The sequence below is a fragment of the Felis catus genome, chromosome F1 (assembly GCF_018350175.1).
Source record: "Felis catus isolate Fca126 chromosome F1, F.catus_Fca126_mat1.0, whole genome shotgun sequence".
NCBI classification, from domain to species: domain Eukaryota; kingdom Metazoa; phylum Chordata; class Mammalia; order Carnivora; family Felidae; genus Felis; species Felis catus.
In genome coordinates this window covers 11,649,423-11,663,827 of record NC_058384.1, presented here as the reverse complement: position 1 = coordinate 11,663,827, position 14,405 = coordinate 11,649,423, and the positions used below count along the sequence as shown (strand labels likewise).

Here is a 14,405-nt window from a genome sequence, read left to right as displayed (position 1 = left end):
AGTAGGGAAAATCTGCCAGGAAGTAGAGGGGGATAAGGATCTGTGGAGGATTCTTCTGGGTTTTCACTCTCAGTATTTCAGTATTTTTTACTTCCACAGACATATATGAAATTTTATAGTAATCAAAACTAAAATCAAGGTATCAATACTTTTTCAAAAACAGATCAAATGAAAGCCTCCATTTTAGTGAAAAGTGAAAGCAAACTATGAAGAAAATACGTGTTCTACAGCTTTATGCTTCGCCATTATCATTTACTGGCACGATATATTGTACCAGGAAAAAGACTTTCTGTGGTTTATTTATAGATTATTGTCTAATCTAAGTTCTTACATCTTAAGATCTAAGATTATTGTCTAAGTTCTTATTACTTGATTATTTAAACTTTTACCTTTCTTCTAAAATTATCATTAAAAATCTTGAGAGACGTTATATATTTATTAAAAGGTGCTTGAATATTTGGTTGGACTGGCTTTGACGCCTATCAAAGTATCCCCCCGTTTCGGTCTCTTTAGGCAGTGTATCCTGCCATTTCCTTTCAATTCTGAAGTCCTACTAATAAAACCAATGGCCATTATCTATTGACTGTGACAGACGCTTTTCGAAACACGGGTAGTTCTTCCTTCCGTTCTCACCGCAACCCTGTAGTTAAGTCCCATTTCTTTCCCTGTTTTACAAATGAGAACTTTGAAGCAGGCGCAGAGAGGTTGAGTAACACGGCAGGGTCACACAACTAGTGAGTGACAAAGGCAAAATTCAAATCCAGAGTCATCCCCCACCGCTGTTGCCCTCTGTTACTTCTCCATCCCGGCTCCCTGAATAGAGATGTTGTCATTTTATGTCAGTCAACAGGTATTTAGCAAGCATTTACTGGGTGTTTAAAAATAAGACACGGAATATCGAGGAAGTGTTATATCGTGTTAAATGTTGAGAGTCTAATGGGAACTTACTAAAAATAGGCACACACAAAAAAACATAAAATGCAAGTCAGAGGGCTCGTACTAGGACCATTAAGTTCCTCTTGAAATGGTGGGAAAGGGAAGATCACTCTGGGAGGAATTCAAGTTAGTTTTGTAGAGGAAAAGGTGCTGGTGGGATTGAAGCTTTCAGGGAAGGTGTGAGCAAGGCCTCGAAGGTAGGTTTAGGCAGAATGTCGAGGACCTTGAATGCCGCACTAAAGGGGCTTGGGCATTAGGCCATTACAGGTGAGTAGCATGATAATATTTGCATTTTAGATACAGAATGAGCAGCATGAACAGCGAGTTGAAGGTGGCTTAATGGGCTTGGGGAAATCGAGACTGTCTGCAGGATGAGTGGGCATTAACGTGGCAGATAATCCCCTGCTCTTCCCGGCCTCAGGAATGGTTGGAGATAGATTGTATTTCGCTTCGTTTTGTCTTATCTTTTATTCTGAAGAGTAACTCTCCAGCAATGCTGGAAACAAGAAAGAATGCCTATCATTAGCAGACCATTCACCTTGAAAGGTAAAAAGCAGACAGGTTTGGACGGGGAAGGACAGCCGCACTCCACAGCATGCAGGAGAGGACTGCTCAGAGAAGACAGGGGCTCTGGCTGTGCTGCATGTCAGACACCGTGGCCTCCGTGTCAGGAGGGACGGGAGGCCACGGGCAGGGTGATGGGTGGGGAGGCTGCGTGGCGAGCCGCTCACCTGGGCAGAAGGCAGGTGATGCTTTTAGCCGCAGCCCAGGGCAGTGAATCTGGAGCTTTAGCTAGAGGCAGAGTAGTAGATGGGTAGCTAGTATCACACCGAGGACAAATGGGAAGCCCCGCTTCTGTAGGGACAGCAGCCAGCCCCACCTGTCGGCATGCCTCTGGTGTCCATGACAGGTAAACAGAAATTTCCAAACAGGAAGACGGAGAGCCCAGGATTGCAAGTCATTCGAGGTTAACCGGTACCATAAAGAAGACACCAGATGCAACCAACAGAGCCAGTGCCTAAGGAAACCAAAGTAACAGGCCTAACAAGGAGTCTTTACATAAGAGGAGGCAGTATCCTCAGAAAGACCTAAGGAATATTGGATCTATAAAAAAATAATTATAGATAGTGAAAGCCTTAAACACAATTTTTGAAATTGCAAAAAATAGCAAGTCAGTAGGGTGACACCATGGACCCAGTTTAAAAACAAATTAGTCAGGTGACAGATCAAACAGAGGAATTCCCCCAGAATATAGTACAAAAAGACAGATGGAAGGTATACAAGAAGAGAGAGGGGGAGGATTGAACCGGAAGTCTCAACATTTATTGCATAGAAATAGCCAAAGGAAAGAAGAGATGAAATGGAGGAGAGAAAACAGTAGAAGAAATAGAAGCTGATGTACTGAATTGGACTGTGGAGCGTGGAGCAGAATGACGGGTAAACGACCATTGCCTTGATAAAGAGAATGCAAAACCTTCCAGAAAGGAGAAGAAACTCATTACCTAAAAAGGATGGTAATCAGATTGCAATTGTCTGCAGCACCGTATTTGTCATAGATGCCGTGTCTACACCGTGCGTCGTGTGTGTGTGTGTGTGTGTGTGTGTGTGTGTGTGTTTGTACGCATGTAAGTAGTAGATACTACAGAGGGCTGCTCATATCCGCCCCCCACCCCTCAGCTTCCGGACTGAAGTGCCCATTCCCCAGCTGTGTGTTGGCTGCTGACAGTAATTCCATAATTATTTCCCGTATTGCCCTCTGCTGAAGAAAGTCACCTTGCCCAAGGTCATACCCCCTTCCCTGGAGTGGCCTGTATCCAGTGGCGTGTCAGTTTGGAGAGATCGAGGCCTCACCTGTTTGCTACAATTCAGGTTGACTCTGAAGGGTCATCGCAGCTCCGGGGCTCACTGTGGGGTTATCTAAGGCTGTCGGTGTTACTCATTGAAGTTCAACTTCTCCCTCTTCCCACTCCCGTGTTCCTCACTTGCCCACAAGTGTGGATGCTGAGGCCACCTCCCAATAGACTTCCTGCATGCACACCTCGGAGTTGGTTTCCTCAGAGTTGGTTTTGCCAGAGAATGCAACCTGTGCAGTACTCTCTTCAGCCACCCTTGAGGCATTGACGAAAATTGACTACGTATCAGGGTGCAAAGAAAATCCCAAGGAATTCCTTCAAAGGAAAACCAAAAAGACCACATTCTCTCACCACAGTACAATGTCATCAAACAACAGTCCCCCAACCACCAACACACATGCGCCCCCCCCCACACCTCTTCAGAATTCAGGTGCTGTGCATACAGCAGTCACTTATACGAAAGTAGTATTTTTTATAATGATATTTTTAAAAATTTTTTTTCAACGTTTTATTTATTTTTGGGACAGAGAGAGACAGAGCATGAACGGGGGAGGGGCAGAGAGAGAGGGAGACACAGAATCGGAAACAGGCTCCAGGCTCTGAGCCATCAGCCCAGAGCCCGACGCGGGGCTCGAACTCCCGGACCGCGAGATCGTGACCTGGCTGAAGTCGGACGCTTAACCGGCTGTGCCACCCAGGCGCCCCGAAAGTAATATTTTAATGAAAATGGTGTGTACCAACTAAAGTAGGTACAGAACAAGTTCTTACGAAACAGTTTACTCAAATGGAGTCCCTTCCAGGTGTTTCTTCCTAAACAAAATTATAAAAAAAGGAAAATAAGTAGTGACCTTCACAGTTTCACAAAGTACATCTTATTTCACAGAACGGCAGCTTACCACCGCATAAGCAGAGTAGATGTCCAATACCGGGTGCTGACATGCCAGGAAAATTATGGGGGACAGAATGAGTGTAATGAAACATAAAGCTATCCTTATTTTCTAGTTTATCAAAATGTTTTTCTTAAATGCAGTACATTGGTGACTGACATTTGATACAACCTTGAAGGAAGACTTAAGTAATTAAATAAACTCAAACCTTTAAAATGTGCTCAAGTGAGATGGACTCAGATGTGAATACTGCCCAGCATGTTTGCATCCTAGGCTACAGCCGCCATCGCCCTTGGTGACTTCCATCTCCATAGAGGTGGTCCGTAGAGTACTTTGGTCTTTCAGTCTGTGACCCTCCTTTCTTTAGTATTCTTGCCTTCCGTGTGACCTTAGCCGTGGTGACACCTTAAAACTGGTCATTATAAATCACTGTGACCCCATTGGAGCAGGTCATTGGAAAGACGTGACCGTCAGTCGACCCAGTCGATCAGAGGCCCCCCACCCCCATTCCCTGTCCTTGGAATGTGGGTTCTGCTTGCCTTGCTCCCCACCAGTGGCTGCTCCAAGGACGCAGCCTTAAGCTAATGATACGGAGTTGAGGACACCCGCTCAGTATATGTGACTCAACCCAATTAAGGTTAAGATGTGGCTGGCAGGTACAGGGATCCCTTCCGTTCCTCTTGCTTATTAAAACTGCCGCTACTGACCTCTTTCTTCAGTTTCTCCCTGCCCTCTGAGTACCGGGGCCAGTTTCAGATTACACCCGGCAAATCCCAAGAGGGTTGTGAACGAACACACCCTCTCCGCTCACGTCCTGTAATTTCGAGTATCTCATCTCTTAACTTTCCAGCTCACTTCTTCTCACGCCGATTTTAATAATCCTCCCACCAGGAGCTCCAATCCATGGATCTACCTTTTCGTTGTCTCTCACCCCTCCAACCCCAGGCCCTCACTTTCTTACTCAGTGTCATGTGTGTTGTCCAATATTATTCTCATCACTACCTTGAATACACCTTCAACCCCCCTCACTCCTCTCTTGTTTTGCTGTTTTCTTTTGGCAAAGCCCCGCCCTTCGTTAAATTCAGCCTTCGACCAGATGCTGAGTGTGGCCGGAGAAGAACACAGCTATCCTGAAAGATCTCCCTCTGCGTTCATGACTGCTCACCTAACCTCACTAACAAAGGGCCTGACGGGGTTCCTCAGTGCTGCTCGGCCGTCACATTATACTTTCCCGGTTCATTCACTTTCTTGCCCTTAAAATGTATTCCAAACCTTCTTTTCTCTCCTGACATCCCCAAACCTCCTCCCCGGCCTTCCCCTCAGCTGATGACAGTCTTGCTGCCCTTTGCACCACACAAGAGAATCAGTCAAAAGAAAACTTCTGGAGGGAACTTTAGAAATGTTCCATAGTTTGTTTAGGGGGGTGATTACTGAGTTTATCCATTCGACAAAATTCATGGGGCAGTTACGCTTAAAACCAATACGTGTTGGGGCGCCTGGGTGGCTCAGTCAGTTAGGCAGCTGACTCTTGATTTCGGCTCAGGTCATGATCTTACGGTTCATGGGATGGAGCCCCATGTGGGGCACTGCACAGAGCCTGCTTGAGATTCTCTCTCCCCCTCTCTCTGCCCCTCCCCCACTCACTATCACGTACGTGTACATGCATGCACGCTCTCTCAAATAAAGAAACTTAGGGGCGCCTGGGTGGCGCAGTCAGTTGAGCGTCCGACTTCAGCCAGGTCACGATCTCGCGGTCCGTGAGTTCGAGCCCCGCGTCAGGCTCTGGGCTGATGGCTCAGGGTCTGGAGCCTGCTTCCGATTCTGTGTCTCCCTCTCTCTCTGCCCCTCCCCCGTTCATGCTCTGTCTCTCTCTGTCCCAAAAATAAAATAAACGTTGGAAAAAAAAAATTAAAAAAAAAAAAGAAACTTAAACCGATACATGTTATCTATGTAAATTATATCTCAATAAAAATTAAAAATAACTTCAATAGGTTCCCACCGCTGCACAGAACCACTTACCTGCGTCAGGCTCTGTATTTGGTCTTGTTGCTCAGGCTGGATGCTGCTTGGCCTAGATAAGGCCAGCTCCCCTACTCCTGCACTCGATTCCATTACTCCAGCATTTCCTGCTTCTCCTTCCCGATTCGTCTCCCTCCTGCTTCCGTTTGTTGGGTTGTTCGTATCAGTGTGTAAATGTGCTATTATTTTTTAATTAATTAATTTTTTCATTTACATCCCAGTTAGCATATAGTGCAACAATAATTTCAGAAGTAGATTCCTTAGTGCCCCTGACCCATTTAGCCCATCCCCCCTCCCACAACCCCTCCAGTAACGCTCTGTTCTCTATATTTAAGAGACTTTATGTTTTGTCCCCCCTCCCCGTTTTTGTATTATTTTTGCTTCCCTTCCCTCATGTTCATCTGTTTTGTATCTTAAGTTCCTCATATGAGTGAAGTCCTATGATATTTGTCTTTCTCTAATTTCACTTTGCATAATACCCTCTAGTTCCATCCACATAGTTGCAAATGGCAAGATTTCATTCTTTTTGATTGCTGAGTAGTACTCCAGTGTGTGTGTGTGTGTGTGTGTGTGTGTGTGTGTGTGTGCGCGCGCACGCGCGCACACACACACACACACACACCACATCTTCTTTATCCATTCATCCATCGATGGACATTTGGGCTCTTTCCATACTTTGGCTATTGTCAATGGTGCTGCTATAAACATTGGGGTGCATGTGCCCCTTTGAAACAGCACACCTGTATCCCTTGGATAAATGCCTAGTAGTGCAATTGCTGGGTCATAGGGTAGTTCTATTTTTAATTTTTTGAGGAACCTCCATACAGTTTTCCAGAGTGGCTATACCAGTTTGCATTCCCACCAGCAGTTCAAAAGAGATCCTCTTTCTCCACATCCTCGCCAACATCTGTTGTTGCCTAGTTGTTGATGTTAGCCATTCTGACAGGTGTGAGGTGGTATCTCATTTAAATGTGCTGTTATTTCTCCCAATTTAAAATTCACCCTCTCCCCCAGAAAAACCTCTCTTCATACCACTTTTTTTCCATTTACTGCTCCATTTCTCTTCTCCCCTTTTAGCAAAATTCCTCAGAATACTTGCCTGTATTCACTCTTCCCAGCTCTACTCCCCTTTTCTCTGGAAACCACATTAATCAGTGTTTTGCTCATCTGCAGGCCTCAGGAACCACTCCTGTCAAGGATATCCATGACTCCATATTGATAGACCTAGTGTTCAGTCCTGAGTCTTTACCCTGCTTGACTTCTCAGCAACATTGGGCACTGTTGAGGACTCTCTGTCCTTGACATTTTTCTTCACTGCCTTCTAGGAGAGGACCCTTCTGTAACTCGCCTTACCTGCTGGTTGTTTCTTCTCCATCTCCTTTGCTCATCTCTCCTTGTCTCCTGGTTTTCCAATGATATGGTGCCCCGATGTGTCATCTCACTGCCTTCACAATCTTACCCAACTGATACCTTTAAATGTCTTAACAATGCTGTGGACCCCAAATTGTTATTTGCAGTTGAAAAGACTCCTCTGAAAAGTACACTCATACCCAACCATGTATTTGAAAACTTCACTTGGATATCTAATAGGCAGTCCAAACTTAACGCATTCAAAACCAAACTATGGAGGACTTTCCCTACCAGTTGAAGATTTACTATAAAGCTATAATAATTAAGACAGTATAGTGTAGATACATGAATAGACAAAACGTCCAATGGAACCAAACAGCAAACTAATAAATAGACTCATACCTACACGGAAATCATATCATAACAGTCATCCATACCATCTCCATAACTGGAGATTGGTAAGGAAAGAGGAAAACTATTCAATATATGCTGCTGGGGTAATTAAATGCCCATAAGGGAAAAATGGAAATGGATGTCCCCCTCCGATGATAGCCAAAGTCAATTCTAGGTGGATCAAGAATTTTATTTGGAAGGCAAAATCTAAAGATTTTGAGGACAATAGAGAAGAGTATCCTTATGTTCCTGGAGCAGGGAATAATTCCTTCAGAAACAGCACGAATCATAAATGAAAAGATTGATAAATTTAATTTCATTAAAATTTAGTATTTCTGTTCATCAACAAAAGACATACTAAAGAAAACCCAAAGACAAGCTTCATCCTGGAAAAAGATACATGCATCGTAAAAAGTGACAAAAAAAATAGAGGTCAGAATGTATTAAGAATCATAATCAAAAAGAACAAGAAAAGCCTAGTAGAAAAATGGAGAAAAGACAAGAATAAGCATTTTACAAAAGTGGATGTATATGAAAGGACACTAAACTTCTCTAGTAATTATAGAAATGTGAACTGTAAGAATACAATGAGACACCATTTAACACCCACCAGTATGGCAAAATTAAAGAGTCAGCCAGTATGAAATGTTGGATTTTATGTGGATAACGGGAATTATTATGCATTGATGGTTGAGGGCAAATTATTACAACCACTTAAGAAAATGGTTTGACAGTACTTAGTATAATTGAATATGCATGTGCAGACAAAACTCTTGTACGTATACACTGTACTATGTACAAGAATGCTTGTACCAGAATATGTGTGTGTGTGTGTGTGTGTGTGTGTGTGCGTGTGTGTGTGTCAAAAGCAAGGAGTGGAGAAGGAAAGGGGGAAAGAGAAGAAATTAGTTCAATGTCCCTCAACAGGAAACGGAATAAAATATGCTCAGTCGTACACTGGATTTATATAGTAATAAAAACAAATGAATTATGACTATAACAACATGGATAAATCTGAAAAACAGTGTTTTGAAAACTAAACAAGGGAATCTTTAAATAAAATTGAGAGTAACGGGCACCTCCGGGTAGACGTAGGGATGGGATAGGTGGAGTCAGGATAAAGTCCCACACAGGGGACTTCAAAGTTATTGCTTTATTTTAATTCACGTAAATAGTGGGTACACAGGTATTTGTTTCATTTATCAAAAATTTTCATATATATTAAATACCATTTTTGTAAGTAGATGTCAGAATTAAAATTAAAGTTTTGGAAGTGCCTCACTTAGAATAAAAAAAGACTAATAAGCAGGTCATGAATACTCCCACATCTTTCATTTTTTTTTTAACCTCTTGTTTCTTTTACCCTCAAGTTGGAGTTATTTGTAACCATTTTCCCCCTCATATGAGCTAGTACTAAAGCTGATACAACTGTAACATTTTGAAAAATCTTTTGAAATCCATGCAAACTAATTCATTTTAAATCAAGTTGTTAGGATACAAGTCTTTCACAGTAATCATCTAGGTTCATATTTTATGTGATTCCCATAATCTGTTAATAAAAAAGATGTGATTATTATTGCCCTCTTGACTTCACAACAGGCCACAGAAAAAGCCTAGTAAATGAACTGAAATTTTTCATCGCTCAAAGTTTCATGCATTCGTGCGGTTTCCAGGAAAAATCAGTGCCATCAATGTATACGTGTATTTCGTAAACAAATAATTCAAGTGTTTCCTGTAGCTGGTGTTTTTCTTATTAACACTGTATGACTGACTTTAATCTATATGTGAATATGTATTTAATAGGAAATTGCCCGGCATTTACGCCCTGGAACGCTCAGAGCAATCTTTGGTAAAACTAAGATCCAGAACGCTGTCCACTGTACTGATCTACCAGAGGATGGCCTATTAGAGGTAAGATAAAGAAAGGTAAACATCATATTTGTATTTCAAACTCGTAATTTCAGCAGTTCTGGCGTGTGTAAGAGATCTTTTAATATTCTTGGATTATATACTATTACTTGGCCATGTGATGACTTCAGACTGCAACTTTAAATGACCAAATTGTAAGATGCTGTGTGTAACTCAAAGAATTAACGTATTTTTGTGATTGGCATATATTACGTAGATGGCAATATTTTAATGTATATATTTAACAATAATTTTAAAAAACGAAAAGCTATGGGGCGCCTGGGTGGCTCAGTTAGTTAAGTGTCCGACTTTGGCTCAGGGCATGATCTCACGGTTCCTGGGTTTGAGCCCCGCATCGGGCTCTGTGCTGTCAGCGCAGAGCTGGCTTCGGATCTTCTTCTGTCCCCCTCTCTCTCAGCCTCTCCAGCGCCAAAAATAAACAAACATTAAAAAAAGAAAGAAAAGCTACAGGATTCATTAGATAATGTGAAATGTGTTTTATGATCAGGTAAAAATACCATTACCTTAAGTTTCTAGTCATAAAAACACGTAAGGAAATTAAGAAGTCAAATATGCAGTGCAATAATATTAAAAGTAATAGTTACCATTTACTGACTATATGCTGGGTTCTATCTAGCATGATAAACACTTTGTATAAATTAATTATTTTACTCTCCAAAGGAACTTTAATAGGTTATTACTATTATGTCCATTTTTTCAGTAAAATAAATTGAGACACAGAAGTTAAGTAGTAACATTCTTAAATCAAACCGCTCCTATAGGACAGAGCCATATGTTGACCTCTCATCTGTGTAATTAACATAAAATAGAAAACAATGAAAAATTATAAGAAAATATTAGTGAATATTAGTCTGGTTGGGTTTTTAAAAAGTCATTTCTAGGCCAACAGCAAATAAACTTTAAAAAACAATTGAAATTTCATTCTGCAGTTTTAACGCTTTTGTATGTCAAAAGGAACTGAAATGAAATGAAAAGACGCATGATAAACCGAAGTGATGATAGCATCAATGACAGAAAACGATTGACACCCTCAAAACATATTTATTTTAGAGAGTATTATTTATGTTTTATGTCAAATTTATCAGTCTTTTTTTTTTTTTTTTTTGCCTCTCAAGTCATACAAAGAGAAAGTCTTCCCCCACATTTTGTTTTCATTTTCTTACATTGAAATGTTCAGTCCACCTGGAACTTGACGTATGGTGTTGGGTGCGGACTAGTCAGCTGTCACAACATCGTTAAATTCTTCCATGCCTTCACTGTTACTTCTCATTTATTAAAGGCTTATGCACATCTGTGCCTGTTTCTGAACTTTCTGTCTTTTTCAGTTGGCCTGGGCCAACAAAGTACTGTCTTTATTATTGTACTTGATACTTTGAAAAAATTTTCTTGCTTTATTCTTTTAAGTTTATTCCTCCATAGGAACTTTACCCTACTCCCCCAGGATGTAAGCGGGACCTTGACTAACATTATGCTTATAAATTAATGTGGAAGTCACTTATCTATAATTGTGAGTCTCCAACTGTGTATGCCTCTTCTTTTATGCAAGCAATAGGGTGTTTTTTCTTAGGGGTCTTGACGTGGCATATTAGATTTATTCTCATCCGTTTTTGTTTTTGTTGCTATCGAGAGTGACTTTGTTAACTCCATTAAGGTTTTTTGCTATAATCCAAGATGTTAATGTGATAAACATGTGATTACATGGTAATGTATTCTTATCTAAATTATGCACCGCAGTACAAAATTTTGACATACTTGTGAAATATAAAAATGTAACAAACTTCATTTTATAATTACTTAGGGTATGCCATGTTTATTTAAAATTTTCACCAACTTTTGGGGCGCCTGGGTGGCGCAGTCGGTTAAGCATCCGACTTCAGCCAGGTCACGATCTCGCAGTCTGTGAGTTCGAGCCCCGCGTCAGGCTCTGGGCTGATGGCTCAGAGCCTGGAGCCTGTTTCCGATTCTGTGCCTCCCTCTCTCTCTGCCCCTCTCCCGTTCATGCTCTGTCTCTCTCTGTCCCAAAAATAAATAAATGTTGAAAAAAAAATTAAAAAAAATAAAATTAAAAAAAATAAAATTTTCACCAGCTTTATAAATAGTCCTTTTACCTTCTGAGAGTTTAGGACCCATAGACTAGGTTTGAGTACAGACTGTTCAGTGAAATTGAAATATCATTAAATTATGAAATGTATTATTTTATGCAATTTATGAAACTTTTTTATTTATTACAAAGCCATTTACTAAATGACTAAAATCTTTCTAACTTAACTGCTTGGGAGATTTCATTGTGTTAATAACTGTGGTTTAGAGAATTCATCAAAAACCAGAGGTTGTAGCTGCAGCAGCCTGGTGATTCATACTTGATGTAACCTTGGATAAGTCCCTTTTTCTTTCCATGTCTCACTTTTATCAGCAAAATGGAACAAAGACTGCTGACAGAACCAAGGGATGTTCTCCTAGTTAGGGATTAACCGTTGCAGATTGTTACTTGGCTTTAAGTGATAAAGTATTATAAAACACTTAGAAGTCAGAATTGTTATCTGTTCATAGGTCTCTAAAGCGAAATTCAGAGCGACATAAAGACAAGCTGTTGGATCAGGGGAGCCCTTTATACTCCTGCTCATTAAGAGAACACCCTTTAGATGTAGGTTGACCGTAAAATGGATTGCCTAATCCAGGAACTTTCCGAAAGGCAGCTCCATTCAGACAAGATGCTAGGACAAAAGACATAAACTGGAACTGTCATTGGCACCCTGGGATTATGGGCTCCCTGTTTACGTGGGGAGCCAGGGAAATGGAAAAAAGTTACTTTTCCTTAATCTTTCCCTCAGGTGATATTTCCTGAGCTGAGTTTATTTATTGTCATATGTGTAGATTTTAGAAGGTATGGTTTCAATTCATATTTTATTACCATCTATTTTATGGACTTATTTTTGTAGCCAATGATTACAGCACGTATTACTTGCTGGCATTGTAATGGGATTTCAGAGTCAAACAAGACATTTCTCTTGTCCTTATTGAGCTCACAATAAGTTTTAAGGTCAGGGATCTTTTTTTTTTAAGTGTTTATTTATTTTGAGAGAGAGTGAGAGAGAGAGCACAAGTTGGGGAGGGGCAGAGAGAGGGAGACACAGAATCTGAAGCAGGCTCCAGACTCTGAGCTGTCAGCACAGAGCCCGACACGGGGATCAAACCCATGAACGGTGAGATCATGACCTGAGCCGAAACCAAGAGTCAGACACTTAACCGACTGAGCCACGCACGCGCCCGTAGAAGTCTTAACATGAATATAGCAATCGGATCTATTCGGAGGCTCTGAACTGTGACATAGCCATTTTTGTGGTTATAGGAATAAATGACAGTATCTCTGGTATGAGACATCTTATAAGGCCGTTTCACTGGTAATGTTCCGGATACTTCATTGGTAGTAACTCTAAAGATCTTAAATTTGAGCTGTAAAGAAAGCATTAATGGCAAAGTGTATAGCAAAACTAGTTGAAAGAAATTCTTTAATTAAAGAATTAAAGAAATATTAGTTTTTTACTAAGGGCAAAGGATTTGGAAAGGTGACGCTTCAGCAAGACAGGTACCCTCATATTGCTGAGGACAGCTACATGGCAACAGGTATTGCAAGCCACGGAGTTTTTCCACTGGGTTCCAGAATTCTACTTCTTAGAATCTAACCAGAGGAGGGGGGGGGGGGCAGGACTACAAAATAGAAAGTTCCCTGCACAGATGCTCATTGAAGGAGTATTTGGGGCAATTGAAATCGGAAATAATGTGCATGCCCAAAGGTCCCTCCTCTGAGAAGGCTTTCCTGATCCTCCCTGCCTGTATCAAAGGTCCTTCCGTGTTTTCATAGGGTTTTGCTTCCCTCTCACATAGCAGCATAGCCCACAGCTGACACAGCCCTGCACCCTGCACTCCGCACTCATTTCATTGTGCTAGGTTTCCTCATTCCATAAATGAAGATAATAGCAGTGCCCGCCCTATCAGGTAGCATGGTGCCTTGCACAGAGTAATTGCTCAACAAATGATAGCAATTATATTGTTGTTAACCACAGCACATTGTCTGTTCGCTTACATATATTTCCCCAGAAGACTGAATACTCATAGGGAAGAGAATCTGTCTTGCCCAGCACGTAAATGCTCCTCCATGAATCATTTTTGAAGAAAAAGAGGGAAGGATTTGGTGAAACAAATTATGGTTCATGCACTCCGTGCAGAAGTATGTAACCTTTTTTTTTTTTTTTCCAAATAATGATGATGATGATGAACTACAGCAACAGATTCCAGCCTTGGTTGCACATCTGGATCACCTAGGCCATTTTGAAAATACTGATGCCCAGACCTACCCTTAGAGATTCTAATTATTTTTCTTTTGAACAATTTCAGACTTCAAAAAAGTTGCAAGTACAGTGCAAAACAATTTTTTTTCATGAACATTTGGGATCAAGTTGCCAGCATAATGTCCTGTATCTGAATACTTTAGTGTGTGTTTTTAACATAAAGGGGCGTTTCCTACATCCAAGTCAGGAAATTAACATCGATATGTTGCTACTGTTTAATCTTTAAATCCCATTCAGGTCTCTCCCATTGTCTCAGTAATGTGTTTTAACAGCAAAAGCATCCGGGTCAGAGTCACCCATTGTGTTTAGTTCTCTGCTTAGTTTCTTTCAATGTGGAACTTGCCTCAGACTTTCTTGCCTGTTGACTTTCGTGACCTTGACACTTTTGACAATAACAAGCAGAGATTCTAATATAATTGGTCCGTTTATTCCTTTGCTCATCAGAAACCTTTCTAGATGGTTTCTGTGTACATTTCTAATGAGACTCTGACACACTGATTTTGCTGAACGGCAGGTATGGCTTACACAAAAGAGTCACTTGTTGGCTCCCCGTTGTCCAGGAAGCTGCGTGATGCCTGTTGGATTTTATGACCTGACATTGTGTATGCCTCCCCCTGCTCCACTTAGCCTGAGTCCTCCTCTCACGCACATCACTGGTGATATTTCTTGAGTTTTACTTCCTCCTTCAT

The 14,405-nt window shown here is 41.2% G+C and overlaps 1 protein-coding gene across 2 annotated transcripts in view; it reads left to right on the top strand.

Annotated features, from left to right (window-relative positions):
- The window catches only part of NME7 (NME/NM23 family member 7), a 260,452-nt gene that overhangs the window by 194,882 nt on the left and 51,165 nt on the right, over positions 1-14,405 (top strand). The window contains exon 11 of one of the 2 annotated variants that reach the window (XM_019821576.2): positions 9,242-9,349. The exons of the other annotated variant lie outside the window; for it this stretch is intronic. Coding sequence (XP_019677135.1) covers positions 9,242-9,349 — 108 coding nt within the window. The remainder of the gene's footprint in view (positions 1-9,241; positions 9,350-14,405) is intronic. 2 annotated transcript variants of the gene reach the window in all.